This window comes from Lissotriton helveticus, chromosome 8 (assembly GCF_964261635.1).
Source record: "Lissotriton helveticus chromosome 8, aLisHel1.1, whole genome shotgun sequence".
Lineage (NCBI taxonomy): Eukaryota > Metazoa > Chordata > Amphibia > Caudata > Salamandridae > Lissotriton > Lissotriton helveticus.
This window is the reverse complement of record NC_136069.1, coordinates 49536902-49557565: the sequence shown is the minus strand read 5'-3', so window position 1 is coordinate 49557565 and position 20664 is coordinate 49536902. Positions and strand designations below refer to the sequence as shown.

The 20664-nt window shown below is 48.0% G+C and overlaps 1 protein-coding gene across 2 annotated transcripts in view; it reads right to left on the bottom strand.

The window, feature by feature from the left end:
- The window catches only part of LOC144772344 (uncharacterized), a 142249-nt gene that overhangs the window by 19450 nt on the left and 102135 nt on the right, over nt 1-20664 (bottom strand). The window contains exon 6 of one of the 2 annotated variants that reach the window (XM_078656601.1): nt 8600-9592. The exons of the other annotated variant lie outside the window; for it this stretch is intronic. Within the exon in view, the coding sequence (XP_078512727.1) occupies nt 8754-9592 (839 nt within the window). The 3' untranslated portion in view covers nt 8600-8753. Of the gene's footprint in view, nt 1-8599; nt 9593-20664 lie in introns of those variants that run through there. 2 annotated transcript variants of the gene reach the window in all.

Genomic DNA, 20664 nt, shown 5'->3' with positions numbered 1-20664 from the left:
TTTGTAGCAGAGGACAGACGGTTCACCGCCCGTGTGTACAGATCTAGGCGCTGCATCTCCCTGTGCCTAGCAGCGCGGTCAGCCTGAAGTTCCGCACAGAGTGCCTCCAGGGCACCCGTCATGCCCCTGAAGCCTACCCTGACTTCCCTCAGTAGTAATTTTATGTTTTTGGCCTGCAGGCGCTGTAGTTGCAACATGTGCATCTCCAGCCCGCCGAACACTGTGTGACCTCCTGGGTCTGTAGCACTGCTGGATGCATGAGACCTGCGCCTGGTTGGAACTGTTGGGATCTCATCAGCTCGTGCACGGTGTCGTGGCTCTGGCTGTGTTGGGACAGGTTTGACATCGCCATCTGTGTCCTGGCCCTCGTCCTCCAATGGGGGCAGTGGTGCCACTACATTCCTCCTGCAGCGTTTTGGAGGGTTTACTGGCTGTCCTCCTCCTCTGTATCCTCCTCTTGCCCTGCTGCTTGTGTGTTAGGGGAATCGTCCAGTCTTCTACTGCCTGTTGCCTGTGTTCCAGATGGTGCTGTGGACATAAAAGCACACATTTATTAACTGTTCTGACTTGCACTTGTCATGTATTAAATATCACTGTTTGGGATTACATGTGTCTCGTATTTGCCGTTCCTGCTGTGCACATGCTATTGGGGACTGGCTGGGTGTAAATGCACCACTGTAATGTGCATGTGACTACGTCTCCCATAATGCATTGCTGTGTGTGCTTGTGTACCTGCACTGGACTTCTAGTTTTGTCCTGCCCCTGGGTCGCTGCTGGGTGTGTGGGGGTAGTTGGGGGGTATCAGGGGTGTGAGGGCGTGCTTCTTACCTTGTCCTGGTACTGGGGGTCAGAGCTGTCAAGGTTGGCCACGCCCATTACACTTTCTGGAAGCAGGGACCCCTCAACCAGTTCCTCCAGAGGTGTGGAGTCAGTTGCACTAGAGGTCCCTCCACCAGTCGTCCTGGCCTGCTTCAACCTGGCAGCCACCTTCTCCTTGGAGCGCTGGCGCATATCATACCAGCGCTTTCTTAAATCTTCCACACTCACTGTGTGTGACACTACAGCGTTCACTTTGCACTGGATTTCTGACCATATACGCCGCTTGCGTGTCTCAGGCACCCTGAGTGATTTCTTCCCAAATAGGTGCTCATTGCTTATCACCATTTCTTGTATCAGGACCTCCAACTCAGCTTCAGAGAACTTTTGTTTTCTTTTCCTCTGTGTTTCCCCCTGCTGCTGCTGCTGTGTGTCCTGGCTGGCCATGTCACCAGTGTCTTCCATTCTTTGTAGCACTGCAGAGCTCCCTCTCCAGCTGCACCTGAGTTTCCGATTCTCAGATTTGTGAATTTCGCAAAATTGCGATTTTTTCCGTTAAGAAATCGCTATTTGGGGCGTCGCAATGAAAATAGCGATTATTACTGAATCGCTATTTTTTGCGATTTTTTTTATGTACATACCGTTTTGCGATGCTCAAATTGCGATTCGCGAAAAATCAAAAATTGAGAATCGCAAAAGGGGAGCTTGATACATATGGCCCCAAATCAGCATTAATGTGCAGTCGGCCAAATTCTATAGGCTCTGGCACATTCCTGATATAAATCCACTGGCCAGAATCGAATGATTTAGCAATCTCACTTGTAACTACTGGCTGCCTATTACCTTACTTTATACATCATATACCTCTCCAAGCTTCTACAATGTACATAATCAAGAGCTCCTTCCTGGAAGTACAAAATCATGCTCCTTTGTGCCAAAGCTTTAGCAAAGATCTTATTCTCCAAATTTAATAGTTATTGGACTGGAAGGGGATGAGTGTTATGAGGAGCAGCTCACGGGGTAGTTTTAAGAATTAATATAATTTCTGAATGCAATGAGACTGGAAGTAGAAATGCAGACACTGTATCCCTCTGAAAGACTAAATGATAGGTGCCTCTTTACACTTATGTTTCTGGTAAAACGAAGACTCTCAACCCGCCTGGGCTAGAAGCACTCAGTCAACCTCAAAGACAATCCTCACATTTATCTCATTAACATGTGTGAGCATCACTACATGTGCTATATACCAACTATTTAATATATTTCATGTTCGCTGCTTGAATAAAAGTCCTCAAAAACTGTATCTCGCTAAAATGGGAAACGTACAGATCAACAAAGACTTTGACTGAAAGTATACATGTGGATTCTGCTATACCGCACATTTCCATTTCTATTCAAGTTGCGTTTCTATTGTCAATCAATCAATCAAGACATTTGTATAGCGCACTACTCACCCATAGGGTCTCAAGGCGCTAGGAGGGGGGGGTGCCGTCACTGCTCGAACAGCCAGGTCTTGAGCTTCTTCCTGAAGGAGAGGTGGTCTTGGGTCAGGCGCAGGTCGGTTGGGAGGGAGTTCCAGGTCTTGGCGGCCAGGTAGGAGAAGGACCTACCTCCTGTTGTCGCTCTTCGGATGCGGGGGACGGCGGCGAGGGCGTGGCTGGTAGATCTGAGGTGGCGCTTGGGAGCGTAGAAGTTGATTCGGTTGTTGAGGTAGTTCGGGCCTTGGTCGTGTAGGGCTTTGTGAGCGTGGGTGAGGAGACGGAAGGTGATTCTTTTGTTGACGGGCAGCCAGTGCAGGTCTCTCAGATGTCCGGAGATGTGGCTGTTTCGTGGGATGTCGAGGATGAGTCTGGCTGAGGCGTTCTGGATCCGCTGGAGTCTCTTCTGGAGCTTGGCGGTGGTTCCGGCGTAGAGGGCGTTGCCGTAGTCCAGTCGGCTGGTGACGAGGGCCATTCGTGACAGTCTTCCTGGTCTCGGTGGGGATCCACCAGAAGATCTTCCGTAGCATGCGCAGGATGTTGAAGCACGACGAGGAGACGGCGTTGACTTGTCTGGTCATGGAGATGGAGGAGTCCAGGATGAAGCCCAGGTTGCGTGCGTGGTCCGTCGGTTTGGGTGCGGTGCCCAGGGCGGGGGGCCACCAGGAGTCGTCCCAGGCGGAGGGCAAGGAGCCCAGGATGAGGACCTCCGTTTTGTCTGAGTTCAGTTTCAGGCGGCTGGTCGTCATCCACTCGGCTACATCTTTCATCCCTTCGTGAAGGTTGGCTCTGGCGGCGGCGGGGTCGTTGGTCAGGGAGAGGATTAGCTGGGTGTCGTCCGCGTAGGAGATTATGTTGAGGTTGTGTTGGCGTGCAATGGCCGCGAGAGGGCTCATGTAGATGTTGAAGAGGGTGGGACTCAACGAGGACCCTTGAGGGACGCCGCAGATGACTTCGGTGGCCTCTGACTTGTACGGTGGTAGGCGGACTCTCTGTGTTCTTCCGTCGAAGAAGGAGGTGATCCATTCCAGTGCCTTCTCCTGGATTCCGATGTTGCCGAGGCGCTGCACTAGGGTGCGGTGGCAGACAGTATCGAATGCCGCGGAGAGGTCCAGGAGGATGAGGGCCGCTGTTTCTCCGTTGTCCATCATGGCTCGGATGTCATCGGTGGCAGCGATGAGAGCGGTCTCGGTGCTGTGGTTGGCTCGGAAGCCAGACTGTGAGGGGTCGAGGGATCCATTCGTCTCGAGGAAGGCGGCCAGCTGTTTGTTGACGGTCTTTTCGATGACTTTGGCCGGGAACGGGAGGAGCGAGATGGGACGGTAATTCTTGAGTTCGGTGGGGTCCGCTGTAGGTTTCTAGAGTAGGGCGCTGAGTTCTGCGTGTTTCCAGCTCTCCGGGAAGGTGGCGGTGTCGAAGGAGGTGTTGATGATGTCCCGCAGGTGGGGTGCGATGACAACGTCGGCCTTGTTGAAGACGTGGTGAGGGCAGGGGTCGGTCGGAGATCCGGAGTGGATGGAGTTCATTGTGCGAACGGTGTCTTCAGTGCTGATCGGAGTCCAGGCGCGGAGGGTGGTGGTGGGTGGCGTTGCTGCGGTTGTGGCGTGCGTCGGTTGGATGCTGAAGCTGTTGTGTATGTCCGCGATCTTGTTGTGGAAGTAGGAGGCGAGGGAGTTGCAGAGGTCTTGCGACGGGGTGATGTCGTTGTTTCCGGCGTTGGGGTTGGAGAGCTCTTTCACGATGTTGAAGAGTTCCTTGCAGTTGTGTGCGTTGTTGTCCAGCCGGTCCTTGTATGCATTTTTCTTGGTGGCGCGGATCAGTTGGTGGTGTTTCCGGGTGGCGAGCTTGAGGGTGTTCATGTTGTCCGTTGTTGGTTCCCTTCTCCATCCTTTCTCGAGGGCTCGGCAGTTCTTCTTGGAGCTCTTGAGTTAGTCGGTGAACCATGGGGCTTTTCTGCTGCCGGGTCTGCTGGGCGGGGTCCTCAGCGGGGCGAGTTCGTCCGCGCAGTTGCTGATCCACTTCGTGAGGTTGTCGGCGGCCTGGCTGGGGTTCGCTGAGCCGGTGTCCCCTGAATAAAAATTCAGTCAATATGTATGAAGTTAAAATCAATAATATCATTATTATCAAAGCAGTTAACCAATTTTCACACGGAGATGATTATTGGAAATGACCATCTTTTGCATGGTGGACCTACAGATATGTGACACAAATGTTTTCGCTGGATGTAGAACTCTGTGCCCTTTACCCAGCTATCCAATGACAAAATGGTTATGCTCTCCCTTTCAACACAATGAAATTGGAATACCCCTAATTGGCCTTTTCACCTTACCTGCAAGTCCCTAGTATGTGGTACCGAGTGTACACAGGGTCTGTAAGCTAAAAGTCAGCTGTGGTCAACAGCACCCATTGTGCCACCAACTACAATGACAGTGCAAACATGACTGGAGGCTTAGCATTGGGGCCTGGCTGTGCAGTTTTAAAACTGCATATTTGATCTGTCAAAAAATAAACCCTTTTGACAGTCCCAAACTTTCCTTTTTAATCCTAATAAGTCACCCCTAAGTAGGGCTTACTTCCCATAAGGCAGGGTGCATTGTATTAAAAGGAAGGAAATATGGAAGTAAGTGGGGCACGCAAAGCGCCAGGCCCAGATGGAGTCCCTATACACTTATTCAAGGCAAATTTAGACTTATGGGCTCCTCTCATTATAAATGTCTTGCATGCTGCTGTCATTGGCCTCCTGGAAGGAAGCAGTTACTGTGCTGATCTTTAAAAAAAAGGAGAAAAGTGACCCAAGTTGTTACAGACCCATCTCTTTGCTGGATTTAAGTTCTAAGATACTAGGATGGGGTTCTACAGTCCAATTTGGCTTCCACCCTGGTGTTGGCACGGTGGAGCAGTGTCTCAACCTTTCACTTATAGTTGGGAAATAGGTCAAAGCGAGGGAAGTTGCTTTACATCTGGCTTTTATGGACCTCTCCTGAGCCCGTGATAATCTTAATCGCTCCAAATTGTGGCTCAGGATAGAATCTATGGTGGACCTCCTCAAACGATTAAAATCTAATACCACGGTTAAAATGCGATATGAACAACTCGGGGAAAGTACTGCTCCAATTAAATCTACAAGAGGGGTACGGCAAGAATACATTTTGGCCTCATTCCTTTTTCTTCTTTATATAAATGGTTTGGACCAACATTTGATTGAAAATGGGTAAGGCATTCCTCATAGATGATCGTCCGGTCCCATGTCTCCTACATGCGGACAATGCTGTGTTTCTCGCGCAAATAGCTAATGGGCTTCAATCATTGCTGGAATCCTCCGCCTCATTCAAACTTAACCTAGATTTGAGGGTTAACTTCTCAAAATCATTTTAGATGTCCATGGGCCTAAAAAAATCTACTATTTGGGTATACCCTTTGATAGCTCTTTAAGCTGGGCCCACCTTTTTAACATTAGAGCACAACAATTTCATTACACGGTAGATGCACTGTTTTGTTTCTCATCTAGGCTAGCTGCGAAATAGGTAAAATAAATGCTTTTTATTTACAAATGCATTCCAGTGGTCTATATGGTTTGGGGGTTACGTAAACGTAGAACATCCACAGATCTTGGAAAACATATTTTATCTACCCAAACTCACTTTCCTTGCATGTTGGTCATGAGAAACTGGGCCTAAATATTTATCTCATATGGCCCAACTTGCCCTGTTACTTTTGTGGGTCAAAATGTGGTCCTCTCAAGAAGCAGCCTTCTCTAGATCAGTTTTGGAAGATTGCCTAGCGTTATTTACTTTATTTTATTTTATCCTCTAGTGACTACTTTTCTGTCTAAATTAAGGGTAAAAAACATTTATCTTGACTACCAGTCTAAAAATAGGGCAGTAGGGGCCTATGAAGCAAATTTTCATTCGCAAATGTTGCGATTCGCAAAAACAAGCGTTTGCGAATGAAAATTCACTATTCGGAATGTATGTAGCAAAAGTGGCTTTCAAAACAAGAAATCGCATTAAATGCGTGTCACGGGGTCCACTCCTGCCCCGTAACGGACTCTACGTCTCGCTTGCAGGAAGGGCACGGGCCCTTTAAGACCGACTGGGATTCCTGCGAGGAGGACTTCCCTCCTATGACGTGGACACCGTCAAACCAATCAGAGCGCGGAACAGGACGAGAAAAGGAAGAGCCGGAAGACGCCGAGGTGTGGATGGTGCGGAGCTCTTTGGTACCGAAGCCCCGTAGAGAAATCACCCACCGAGAGACCCGGACGGCGGAAGGAAGTCGAGGCCGCGGAGCGCCGAAGGAGGAAGACGGCGCAGACACCACCAATCGGCTTCCTGACCAAGGGGACGAAGACGACGCGAGGACGCCGGAGAAGCCAGGAGGCCACCGTTCCCACGCACCGCCCAGCCACACGCAGGAAGACGCGTGGCTTTACCAGGTACGTGAGCGTTTGCGTACCCTGTTTCCTTTTAAGAGAGTCGGGAAGGGGCAGCAGCGGGAGGAGGGAGGTCGGAAGGGGCACGGAGACTCCTGAGCACTTCACGTTCACCCTTTGTTTGGTCAGCTTCCCAGGTGTCGGTATTCTGTTCTGTCCTCACGCGTGTTGCCCTCACTCCCCTCCCTGAAGGTGCTTATAGCGTTTAAGCTGTGAACTAACAGCCGCCTGTTTTCCTTTGTTTTTGGGGCTTGTGAGCGTGAGAAGGAAGAAGACGACGGCGTCGCTCTTGGGAGACGTTCCACCCGTTTTGAAGACAACCCAACAAGCTACTGATGTTGAATTGTGCCTTGTACTATTCACAGACTTTGTTTCAGTAATAAACACCATAGACCTTCCCTTCAGTTTGGGCTCCGTTTCTTCTTGTACACCCCTAAGGTGACAATGCGATTCATTAATTTGCAAGATTGAAAAATGTGCGAATTTCCTGCGATTTCCTATTTTTGTGATTTCTCAGTGTGCGAAATTCGCAAACGGAAAATCGCAAAAAAAGAAATCGCAATGGAATGTATGAAACAATCGCAAATTGCGATTTTCGGAAATTCGCAATTTACAGAATCGCAATTACCACCAAGTAGCAGCAGGTGGTAACCAGGTGCAACCTATATAAGGAGTACCAGAATGCAACAGACTTTTTTCCACAATGGCGGGGCTTTACTTGATAGCCAGGAGGATGCGACTCAGAGCTGCTGCACAGAGGAGGAGATGCCAGGAGAGGATATTCCGTGCGAGCATCACCATCTACCAGCGCACTGAGGAGGACATCTACACCCACTACAGACTGGATGAAGACAGTATTCTTGATTTAATTGAAGAACTCAGACCCTTCCTTGAACACCCCACATGCAGGACACATGCCATCCCCACTCACATCCAGGTCCTGTGTTCACTACACCTATTGGCCTCAGGTAGTTTTCAGGGGGTGATAGTCACAGCAGGAGGGGTGTCACAAAGTGCACTTTTGCGCTTTTTCCATGCGTTCCGTGATGCCATGGTACAGAGGATGAAACACCACCCAAGAACCCCACAGGCACTAGACAAGACCAAGCAGGACTTTTACCAAATTGCCCTAATCCCCCACGTGATAGGATGCATAGATGGGACACATGTTGCAATATCCCCCCTCAAACAATGAGTATGTGTTCAGGAACCGCAAATGCTACCATTCACTAAACATACAGGTGGTGTGTGATGCCAAAGACATCATCAATGACATAGTAGCAAAATATCCAGGCAGCACACATGACGCTTTCATCTTCCGTCACAGTGGGGTATACCGTAGACTCTCAAGAGGGGAGCTTGGCGAGGGATATCTTCTAGGTAAATGCATTTAAACATAGGGCACATTTGTACTGACTACCATGTGCAGTTCAGTGACTAACCATTAACATTTCAACCCACAGGTGACAGTGCATATGCAGTCCGGGATTTCATTTTGACGCCCTACCTGAATCCTGCCAATATTGGGGAGCGGCGATACAACAGAGCACACATATCAACCAGAGGCACCATTGAACGCACATTCGGGATACTGAAGAGCAGATTCCGCTGCCTCCATAAAAGTGGAGGTGCATTACAATACAGCCCAAAAACATGTTGCAAGATAGTGGTAGCATGTGCCATGCTGCACAACATCGCCACCAGGAAAGGCACACCAGTGGAGCTGAGTGAATCAGAATCCTCTGACGTGGAGGGGCCTGGACCAGGATGTATGGCAGATGGTGCATGATGAGATTACGCGCAACTATTTCTAGGTAAGAAAAAATGACATAATGCCATATCTCATGTGTATGACTGCGTTTTTATTCCTTAATTGCAGGAGAAATAATGTCACACATCCTTAATGCCAACTAGCCACACTCCATGTGTCATGCACATGTTTTCCTCACAGTGCAATATAGAAAACAGGAGTGAGTGTAAAGTCAAGTCTGTAGCTCCCCTCTCCCAGTGGTATCAAAGTAAACACCTCATATGCGGCGCAGCCTAGCTGAGGCCCCTGTTGGTTGTTGCACAGCGTTATCCTCATTGGACATTGTAGGCCTATTGTTTCTGCCACTACGGCGCCTCTCCATGATGGGTGGTGGGGTGTTGCTGCTCCGCCCTGACTGTGCGTCCTCTTCACTGGGAGTTAGTACTCCAGGCCCTGTAGTACGAACTGCCCGCAGCTCGTCAACAGCAGATGTTACCTGCACAAGTGCAGTAGCTATATCCTGGCTACCATGTGGAAATTCCCGCTGCATGTGTATGCTGCGCCTAGACAGGATGTTTGTGGCAGAGGCCAAGCGGTTAATGGCCCGTGTATATCGATCCAGGCGCTGCAGCTCTCGGCGCCTAGCAGCACGGTCTGCGCGTAGTTCTTCACAAAGCACCTGCATGGCACCCCTCAGTTCAACTGTTATTGCCCTGAAACCTGCCCTCACCTCTCTTTGTAATGATTTTATGTTTTTTGCTTGCAGGCGCTGCACCTGCAACATATTCATTTCCAGGCCGGCAAACACTGATTCCTCACCCCGATCTTCATTATTGCTGGTTGTGCGACGTCTGCACCTGGCTGTGCCTTGTGGGACTTGGTGGTCTTGTGCACTGACTTCTTGCTGTGGCTGTGTGGTTTCGGAGTACACATTTTCATCGCTGTCCTCTGCCTCGCCCTCCATTAGTGATAGTGGTCTTACTATGTGTCTCCTTTGTTTCTTTTGAGGGATGACAGGGCTGTCCTCCCCATCTGTGTGCTCCTCATGCCCTGCGTCTCCTAAGTTTGGACGATCATTCAATGTTACACTGCCTGTAGACTGTGTTGTAGATGGTGCTGTGGACAGAAAAGCACACATTTATTAACTGTTCTCACTTGCACTTTGAAAATAATAAATTTCACCGTTTGGGATTACATTTGTTAATTATTTCCCTTTCCAGACCTGCACATGATATTTGGGACTGGCTGGCTGAAAATGGACAACTTTGAATTTCATGTGACTACATCTCCCATAATGCATTGCTGTGTCTGCCTGTGTACCTGCTCTGGACTACAAATCTTTTTTCCTGCCCCTAGGTCGCTGCTGGGGGGTGTTTCGATGGTGTTAGGGGTGTGATGGCATGCTTCTTACCTGGTTCAGATGCTGGTTGATCGGAGCGGTCTAGATCAGCCACGCCCATTACGCTTTCTGGTTGCAGGGTCCCCTCCACCAGTTCCTCCAGAGGTGTTGAGTCAGACACTGTTGAGGTCCCTCCACCGGTGTGCCTGGACTGCTCCAGCCTGGCAGCTAACTTCTCTTTGGAGCGCTGGCGCAGGTCAGACCTGCGCTTTCGTAGTTCATCTACACTCCGGTGTGTCACCCCCACTGCGTTCACTTTCTGCTGTATGTCAGCCCAAATGTGCCTTTTGCAGGTCTCTGGCACCTTCAAATAATTCTTGCCAAACAGTAACTCATGATTTGCCACCATTTCCTGTATTAATGCCTCCAGTTCAGCCTCAGAGAATTTATGTTTCCTTTTCCTTGCACATTCTCCCTCCTGCTGCTGCATTTCCTGGCTGGGCATGTCTCCAGTTTCAGCCATGTTGATGAAAAAGCACAGTTCACTCTCCAGCACTCCTTAAATCTGACTCCGCAACTCAGGTGCAGCATGGGTAGTCAGTCACTTCCTGGTTGTGATGTCATCAAGCTGCACCTGAGTTTCCGATTGGCTGATTTGCGAAATTCGCAAAATTGTGATTTTTTCCGTTAAGAAATCGCAAAATTGCGATTTCTTAAGGTTCAGGAATCGCATTTGGGAATCTCGCAATTAAATAGCGATTTTTACCGAATCGCTATTGAATTGCGATTTGTTACATGCATACCAATTCGCGATTCTGAATCTGCGATTTGCAAAAAATCGCAAATTCAGAATCGCAAATGGGTACCTAGATACATATGGCCCTTAAAGCCTTAAAGATGCAAACAGTGGTAGTGCATTCAAACCTGATTACGTTCACGGGTCTGGAGTCTTATCTTGTTTTATTTCATAGCCTAGGTTTTATTTAACGAGGTTCTGAATTTGCACTATTCACTTTTTATGTGCCTTTCTAGTCCAGGGGTCTTGGTTAAAATCTCTTCCCAAATACCCCTGTGATAACTTTATGCAACAAAGCATGGTGCACTTTATGTTATTCTATTCACTGTATGAAAATGCTTGAAAACGATTCTTACTCCATGTCTTAAAGTCTGTGAACATTAGGCAATATTCATTGGCTTTAATATTTTTACAACAACTTGGCTCAACAGAAATATGTGTTGCTGTTATGAACTATATCAGAAGTGTTCTGATTATTAGGCGCACATGTGTGAATTGATCTCAGTGTATGATTTGTCTTGTATACTTTCAAGACTTTCTTTGTTCTTATTTTATTCTGATGCATTGTGGATGCCTTGAGAGCAGATGATGTTGGTTAGAGGAGTCATAAATATTTCTTGAACAAAGTTAGGGATGAGGAATCAGCTTTGAGGTAATCCACAGATACGTTTACGTGCTTCAGAGGTGTATGGTTTGAGCATGACTATTTGGGTCAATTCCGTCAGGAAAGGGCATATTTAGTGGACAGCAGGTCCCTGCATGCCGGTCTCCTGGAGACGTGTGATGAGGGTGGGCGTGACACCGTGTCAAAGGCCGTTGATAGGCTCCAGAGGGACACATTTACATCTAAAATGTCTTGTATTGAATTTTTATGGTTTTGGAGTCATTTTATTTATTTATTTATTTTTCTAAATTGTTTCAGATATTTCCTGTGTTGTGTTTTTACCTATTACTGTTTTGGTACTGCATAAATACTTTACACATTGCCTGTCTGCTCTGTGCTGTAGCTACCATGGGGGTTGAGCTCAGGTTATTTTGTGACTTTAAATGGTCACGCTGAGAAGGGTTGTGGTTATTATTTGAGATGGGTACTCCAGCCCCTCAACATATACCCCTATTTTCTACATTGATGGAGCAATGCTTCATGTTTAAAACAGAAATACATTCTCAAGAACATATTTTAAGTTCAGAATTTTTTTTAACTTTGTTTTGATGTAATATGTTTTAGATATAGATCCTGCACTACTCCTGCCCCACCCCAGTATGTTGGTCCAAAAGGTATCTGACACAGTGAATAAGCAGTGTTTTTTGTATTGTTGTTACCTCCTTTACACCCTTTCTCTTCATATTTCCTTTAGTCATACCTACGTATTTACTTACTGTTCCTAACAATACATATCTTGCACTAAAACAGTAGAAAAATAGAACCAGATTTCATAGTATTAAGATGTAATGAACAGTCCATTCCAAAATATTTTCATAGTAAGCCTTAAAGACAGATTGAGATACATAGCCCTCCTTTGAAATTGGTCATAGATAATCACGTTGGGCCATATGTATCAAGATACCCATTTGCGATTCTTAAATAGCGATTTTTAAGAAATCGCTATTTGAGAATCGCAAATGGGTATGTATGTACAAAATCGCATTTTTTTTGCGATTTCTTAAAATTCATTAATTGCGATTAGCAAATTGCGAATCACAATTAAGGAATACTTTCCCATTCATTTCTATGGGCCAGGAGGCCCATAGGAATGAATGGGAAATGATTCTCAATTTGCGATTCGCAATTTGCTATTCGGCAAATTGAGAATAATTTCAAGGGTGCAGGGGTGTCCAAAGGACACCCTTTTGCACCCCTAAAATATGCATGGGTGCACATGTAGTGCACATACATGCCCCAAGGGCATGTATGTGCGTCACATGGCACTTTGAAAATTTCAAAAATTTGCATTTTTCAAGGAATTCGCAACTTACCACCAACTAGAAGTTGGTGGTAATTTGCGATTCCTTAAGGACATTTTGCAAAAATTCTCAAAATTTGTGATTCCTTAAATGCAATTGCAAAATAAGGAATCGCAAATTTTGCGATTCCTTATTTTGCACCAGATTTTGCTTAATACATACCATGTAGCAAATTCGCATTCGCAAAGGCCGAAATTCTGTGAATTTCGGCCTTTGCCAATGCGAATTTGCAAGATACTTATGGCCCGTTATCTTTACAGCAAATGTATCCAACTCTTATATGTTACTAAAATGTGTGCCTAATCTCTGAATATTATTGTCATATTCTTTTGCTATATCAAGTATGCGGGAACAGTTACTTACCTACAACAATAGATCTCCACAGAGGGATATCTGCTCCAGATGTACAACTGTTGAATATTTGGCAGCTGCCAGATTTAGAACCTAAGTATATTTGACAGCTGTCAGTTCAGAACTCAGAATCTGAAAAACTGTTCCTTTTTTAAAAAACATAATGAAATTGATACTTACCTGTATGCATCTGTTCTCAGCATGTAGAGATGTAGTTTCATATACTTCTGCATAGATCGCCATCTAGTGTTGGGTCTGCATGTTTGCACTTTGTTTTTCTTCGGAGAAGTCTTTCCAGTCACGAGGGAGGTGACTCCTCCCTTAGGTGATAGTGCGCATGGGCATCAACTCCATTGTTAGATTGTTTTCCGGCAGAGGGAGATAATGGAACCAGTAAGAGTACTTAAAAGGAAATGCCCATGTATGTATGTTTCTAAGTAAGATATAACTGCAACATGTATAGGTACCCGAGGATGCGGGTGGGCGTATATGAATCTACAACTCTACATGCTGAGAACAGATGCATACTGGTAAGTAGCACTTTCCGTTCGAGGCATATGAGCTGTAGATCATATACTTGTGCATAGACAATACAGCAGTTATCTTCCAAAGCGGTGGGTTACCTGTAGCTGTTGCAGTAGTCTGAAATAGTGTCCGCAAAACTGCCTGGCCCACTCTAGCTTGTTGTGTTGCTAACACATCCACTGAGTAATGCTTTGTGAATGTGTGAAGAGTAGACCATGTTGCAGTTGTGCAAATGTCTATGGGTATGTTCCCTAGGAATGCCATAGAAGCCCCCAGTTTACGTGTAGAATGTGCTCTAGGGGGAACTGGTGTTGTTCTTTTAGTCTTTGTATAGCATATTTGAATACACTTAACAATCCACCTTACAATACCTGATTTTGATATGGCATTGCCCTTGTTTGGTGGAACAAATGCTACAAAAAGTTGATTAGTGTTATGGAAAGGCTTTGTCCTTCCAATGTAATACAGCAGTGCTCGTTTGACATCTAGCGTGTGTAGAGCACGTTCTACCACTGAATCTGATTAAGGGAAAGAAACAGGTAAGTCAATCGATTGATTAATGTGAAAGGCAGAACAACCTTAGGAAGGAATTTAGGGTTGGTTCGAAAACCCACTTTGTTTTGGTGCATTTACAACAAAGGTTCCTCTATGGTTAATGCTTGGTTCTCACTGACTCTTCTGAGTGATGTGATAGTAACTAGAAAAGCCACTTTCCATGTAAGAAATTGTAGTTCAATGGGTCAAAGGGTGGACCAATTAGTCTAGTGAGAACAATATTCCACACTTGGGCAGGTGGACGTCTAGGTGGAATAACTCTTTTGAGTGCCTCCATAAATGCCTTAATGACAGGCACTCAAAAAAGAGACAGATGCTGCCTATTTTGGAGGTATGCAGCTATTGCAGAAAGATGTAAGCGGATAGAAGTGTATGCTAAGTTGGAACGTTGTAAATGTAACAAATAGCATATAATGTTTTGTACTGAACAATCTATCGGGTTGATGTGATTGTTATTACAGTAAATCACAAACCGCTTCCACTTGGCTGCTTAGCAGGCTCTTGTGGTAGGATGTCTAGCTTCTTTGATAATGTTTATACAGTCTGGCGGTAGATTTAGGTAGCCAGACTTCAGTGCCAGATCGCTAGATTGAGCTGGCTGGGATCTGGGGGCTATATGTATGAAGATGTTTTGCGATTGCAAACACTGCGAATCGCAAAAAAACTGTGTTTGCGATCGCAAAAAAACTGTGTTTGCGATCGCAAAACAGAGTGTCCCTTTGTAGGAAGGGGATCAGGTGCGCACAAACGGGAATCGTACATTTAGCGATTACCAATTTTGCGAGGCAGGGAATCTGCGAATAAATATGCGAACTCGCTATCTGCGACACATTATTTGCGATATTCGCCAATAACCTGCTCGCAAATAGCGAATTCGCAAAATGAAATGCATGTAAAAATCGCAAGTTGCGAATTTGTGCAAATCGTAATTTTGCACATTGCAATTACCACCAACTCTGAGTAGGTGGTATAAACAGGCCCACAATGCTACAAGGGGTTCCACAATGGCTGGGCTGTATGTGATAGCCAGGAGGCTGCAATTCAGAGCTGCTGCACAGAGAAGAAGACGCCAGGAAAGGATCTTCAGAGCGCGCATTACCCTGTTCCAGAGGACTGTGGAGGAGATCCATGTGAACTACAGGCTGGACGCAGACAGCATCCTAGAGTTAATAGAGGAGCTCAAACCCATACTAGAACACCCCACAAACATGGCACACACCATTCCCACCCATATACAGGTCCTGTGCTCACTGTACTTACTGGCATCAGGGCGTTTTTAGGGGGGGGATAGCCACAGCAGGAGGGTTCTCTCAGAGTGCACTGTTGCGCTTCTTCCACGCTTTCCTTGATGCAATGGTACAGAGGCAGCATCACCACATCCAATTCCCTAGCACACAACAGGCACTAGACCAGACCAAGCAGGAATTCTACCATATAGCCTAATTCCCCCACGTAATTAGCTGCATAGATGGGACCCATGTCGCACTATCCCCCCTTACAAAATGAGTATGTGTTCAGGAACCGCACGTCCTATAATTCCCTGAACATACAGGTAGTGTGCAATGCCAAACCTGTCACCACTGATATTGCTGCGAAATACCCGGGCAGCACACACGACTCATTCACCACAGTGGAATAAACCACCGACTCACGAGTTTGGTGAGGGCTACCTGCTAGGTTAATGCATGGCTTTCAAATACACAATCAGTAAAGGCCTGAAGTGGCTGGACAGTGTTTAACCTAATTCTTGTCACCCTGCAGGTGACACTGCCTATGCTGTACGTGACTACATCCTGACTCCGTACCTGAATCTAGACACTGCAGGGGAGCGGAGGTATAACAGCGCCCACAGAGCCACACGCTGTACCATTGAGAGAATATTTGGAATCCTTAAGAGCCGTTCCGCTGCCTCCATAAGAGTGGAGGAGCGCTACAGTACAGCCCGAGACATGCTGCAAAATCGTGGCCACCTCTGCCATGCTACACAACATCGCAACCAAGAAAGGCACCCCATTGGAGCTCACAGATTCCGAGTCATCGAATGAGGAGGGACCAGCTCCACGGCGCAGACCAGCAGGTGGTGTCGGGCAGCTGCCGGGCACCAGAGACGAGATGAGATCACACAGAACTAGTGAGAAATGAGGACACAATGCTACAGATTGGTGCAAAACTGTATTATTTATTTCCTTGGGGCAGGAACATATCTGTCACACAGCCTGACTTAATCACAATTGCTTGCACGTGTTAGTGCCACAGTGCAAAGATGTCCGTCATCCATGAGTCAAGATGCAATGTGTTGCCTCACACATTGCCATGTGCCCCTGATGCCACTTCAGCGGACACGGCCTGTTGCCCCTCGCTCAGGGTGCCCACTGCGCTCCCTGGAGTCATCGGCTGTTCACCCCTGCTGCGCACTCCGCCGTCTGTCCTGGGGAATTGGTGGAGTGATGCTGCTCCTGCTGGACTGATCAGTCACCATAGAGCTCAGGGGTCCTGTGCCACCTACGTCAGCTGCCTGCATCTGGTCCACGGCATTTGTGACCTGCACCAGGCCCCTGGCCACCTCCTGGCAGCAGTGAGCCATTTCATGCTGCATACTCACACACGGACGTGCCAGCAGGTACGTGGCAGTCGACAGGCGGTTCACAGCTCTGGTGTATAAGTCTAGCCGGCTGTGGAGACGCTGTCTCTCCCTGCGCCTGGCTGCCCGGTCTCTCCTTATCTCTGTGCACAGTCCTTCCAGTGCACCTGTCATGCCCATGACACCACCCCTCATCTCAGTCATGTTGTGATTGTGTGCGGAAAACTGGCGCTGGATTGACTTTAATGCTTTTGCTTGTAGGCGCTGGACTTTGACCATGGTGCCTTCAAGCCCGGAGAACACAGTGTCTTCGCCTACGGAAGCAGCGCTGGTGGACGGCCATTTCCTGGATGAGAACCTCCTGCTCCGTCTCACCAAATTTCTGATTCCTCTTTCTTACATTCTCCTCCTGCTGCTTCTCTGCCTCCTGGGGATCCATTTCTCCTTCTCTCAGATGCAGTGCACAATTCTCTCACTCTCTTCCCAGCCTCTCACTCAGCTTCTGGCAATCAGGTGCAGCATGGGCAGTCACACTTCCTGGTTGTGATGTCATCATGCTGCACCCGATTCTCTAATTTGCGATTCCTTGTTAGCGAATTCGGAATTTAGGAATCACAAATTAGGTATTCGCATTATTATTCTGCGAATTTTTTTAAATCGCAAACTTTTTGTCATATTTTATCTACATTGGGTTTTGCGATTCTCAAAATACGATTCGGGAGGTGTTACACCAGGAGATATCAATCAATCAATCAATCAATCAGGGGGTTTATATAGCGTGCTACTCACTTGTGGGGGTCTCAAGGCGCGGTGTGGGCGGCTCCGGCTCAGTCGAAGAGCCAGGTCTTGAGGTCCTTCCTGAACATGTGCAGGTTGTGGGAGCGTCTGATGTTCAAGGGGAGATCGTTTCAGGTCTTGGCTGCGATATAGGAGAAAGCTCTCCAGCCAGTTCTGTTTCTGCAGATGCGAGGGACCTCTGCCAGGGCGAGGTCGGTGATGCGGAGGTTCCTCTTGGGTACGTGGAGTGATACTCTTTCATTGAGGTATTTGGGTCCAATGTTGTTGAGGGATTTGTAAGCGTGGGTGAGGAGTTTGAAGGGGAGCCAGTGGAGGGCTCAAAAGTGTTGGGTCATTTGTTTGCGACGCCGTGTCCCGAGGACAAGTCTGGTTGCGGCGTTCTGGATGGTTTGGAGTTTGTGTAGAAGAGTTCTGTTGATTCCGGTGTAAAGGGCGTTGCCGTGGTCCAGTCTACTGGTTATAAGTGCGAGGTGACAGGCCTTCTGCAGTTAGGGGGGGTCCATTTGAAGGTCTTATGGAGGGTGCGAAGACAGTTGAAACTAGTCGAAGCGACGGCGTTGACCGGGCGGTTCATGGAGAGCGAGGAGTCAAGGATGATGCAGAGGTTCCGAGCATGGTCTGTAGGGTGGGAGGGTTTCCGGGGCAGGGAGCCACCAGGTGTTGTTCCAGGCAGAGGTTCAGCATCGAGAATGAGGTCCTCGGTCTTGTCTGAGTTGAGCTTCAAGCAGCTGACTTTCATCCATGCTGTCCCGTTCTGCATACCTTCCTGGAAGCAGAGTCTGGTGTCAACGGGATTCTTTGTGAGGGAGAGGTTGAGCTGGGTGTCGTCGGCGTAGGATATGATGCTGAGCCCATGCTGTCTGACGATGGCGGCGAGGTGGGCCTTGTAGATGTTGAAGAGCGTGGGGTTGAGTGAAGATCCCTGGGGTACTCTGCAGTTGATTTCCGTGGGTTCGGACAGGAAGGGAGGGAGTCGAATCCTCTGGGTCCTGCCCGAGAAGAAGGATTGGATCCAGTCGAGGGGGGCTCCTTGTATCCCCGCGTCATGAAGTCTGGCTGCGAGCGTGCGATGTGAAACGGTGTCGAAGGCTGCGGAGAGGGCCGCAGTGTGTCCCTGGTCATGGATGTTGTCAGTGGTGGCAAGGAGGGCGGTCTTGGTGCTGTGGGTGCTCTGGAAGTGGAGGTGTACTGTGTTGGAGTGGGGGTCACTCGTGCTGAAAGTGGAGAGCCTGCGATGGCGAGTCCTCCTCCTATGCGGTGCAGGCAGTATTTTCTCTGGATCTTGTAGCCATCGGGGATGGCAGTGGCGATGTCGGGCTGGAAGTGGCGTTGGTCCAGGTTTCCGTGAAGAATGAGACTGCGGGCGAGAGGGCGTTGATCAGGTCCCAGATTTCTACGGCGTTTTGGTGCAGGGAGCGCACTTTGAGGAGGATTCATGTGAGGGTTACGGCGGTGCGTGCATGAGGTGGGCCTTTTGGTGGTAGTGGGAGCTATGTCTATGGCGAAGGATCTCTGGCAGGGTCTGCGCGAGAACTGTCCATGGGTGGTGTTCACTGAGGATCTTGCGCAGTCGGCGTGTCTTCTGGGATTGAGTGCGTGGAGGGTGCTGGAGTCATAGCGGAGAGGCCTGGGAGGACTAGGGTTCCTGGCGCTGGTTGCGGCCAGGTCGCGGACGGGCGCAGGCGGGCTTGCCTGAGGCGCGCCGCGGTCGACATAAGTAGGGGAGGGGGGTGGGACTGTAGGTAGGGAGGCTGGAGCGGGGGCTGTGACGGTGTGGGAGGGGCCGCAAGGGCAGCAGCGGCGGGGAAACAGGACGAGAAAAACAATCAAGTGGGAAACAATCAAGAATGGGGAGAACCAAAATGAGGAACAATCAAAACATAACACAATAAAATATATTTATTACGCAGTAAAGTTACAAGGAGAGCAGTTGAGTCTCCTAGAGACTGCCGGGCTGCAGGCGCGAACCCTGCACAGCGGAGGACTAGAGTCTGCAGTGGTGAGGTGGAGCTGCTGGGGAGAGTGCTTGCCTGGACTGGAGATCCAGATTTCCTGTGCTAGCTGGGACACAGTGTTGTTCCCCCCCCATGTTTTTGAATGTAGTACATGGCTGTCATGTTGGCTGTACGAATTAGTACGGTTTTGCGTACTAACTGAACTTGAAACGCTTTGAGAGCCAGAAAGATCGCAAGGAGCTCTAGGTGATTGATGTGAAGCTGTATCTACTGGGGGCTCCACATGCCTTGAATTGTGTGGTTTTGGACATGTGTTTCTCAACCTGTTAGTGATGCGTCTGTAGTTAGGACTGTCTGAGGAAGCGGGTCGCTCAAGGGCCGACCCTTTAACTGTCCCGGAGTCTGGTTCCACTGACGTGCTAAGCATTCCTGGAGAGGACGGATTTGACGTCTTGCGTAGAGTACTTTGAGAATGCAAGACGCCATCATTCCTAGTAGTTGCATGAGTTGGTAAGGAGTGTTGAGGCTAAAACTGAGACGTACGTTCTGAAACGTTCTGAGTCTGGCTGGAGTTAGATATGCTACAGCTTTGTGTGTGTGTTTATGGCAGCTCCTAGATAGTCTTGAGACACTGAAGGTTTGAGATGGGATTTGGCCTGGTTTATTGTGAACCCTAGTTGGTGAAGGAGTTGCACAGTTTTCTCTGTGTGTCGCAGGCAACTGTTGTATGAACTGGCCTTTATAAGCGAGTCGTCTAAGTAGGGGAAAACGTGAATCTGTTGTCTTCTCATGTGGGCTGCGACTACTGCTAAGAATTTTGTGAAAACCCTTAGAGCGGTTGTGACTAAGAAGAATAGGACCTTGAATTGATAATGTTGGCCTGCTACCACAAACTGGAGGTATTTGCGGTGGGCAGGATGTATTGGTATGTGGAAATAAGCGTCCTTTAGATACAGAGTGGATAGAAAATCACCGTGTTGAAGGAGAGGAAGCACTTGCTGGAGTGTTACCATGTGAAAATGGTCTGACTGAATGTATAGCTTAAGTTCTCGGAGGCCCTATAGGGGTCTGAGAGAGCCATCTTTTTTGGGAATGAGGAAGTATAGGGAGTACACTCCTGTTCCTTGATATTGCAAAGGGACTGGTTCTATCGCACCTTTTTGCAACAATGAAAGAACTTCTTGCTTTAGAAGTGTAAGGTGTTCTTGTGACATGAGGTGTGACCTTGGAGGACTAGTGGGTGGAGTGCTTGTAACTTCCTGGCAATAACCAGATTAGATAATTTGTAGAACCCATTTGTCGGATGTAATCTTGTTCTAAATG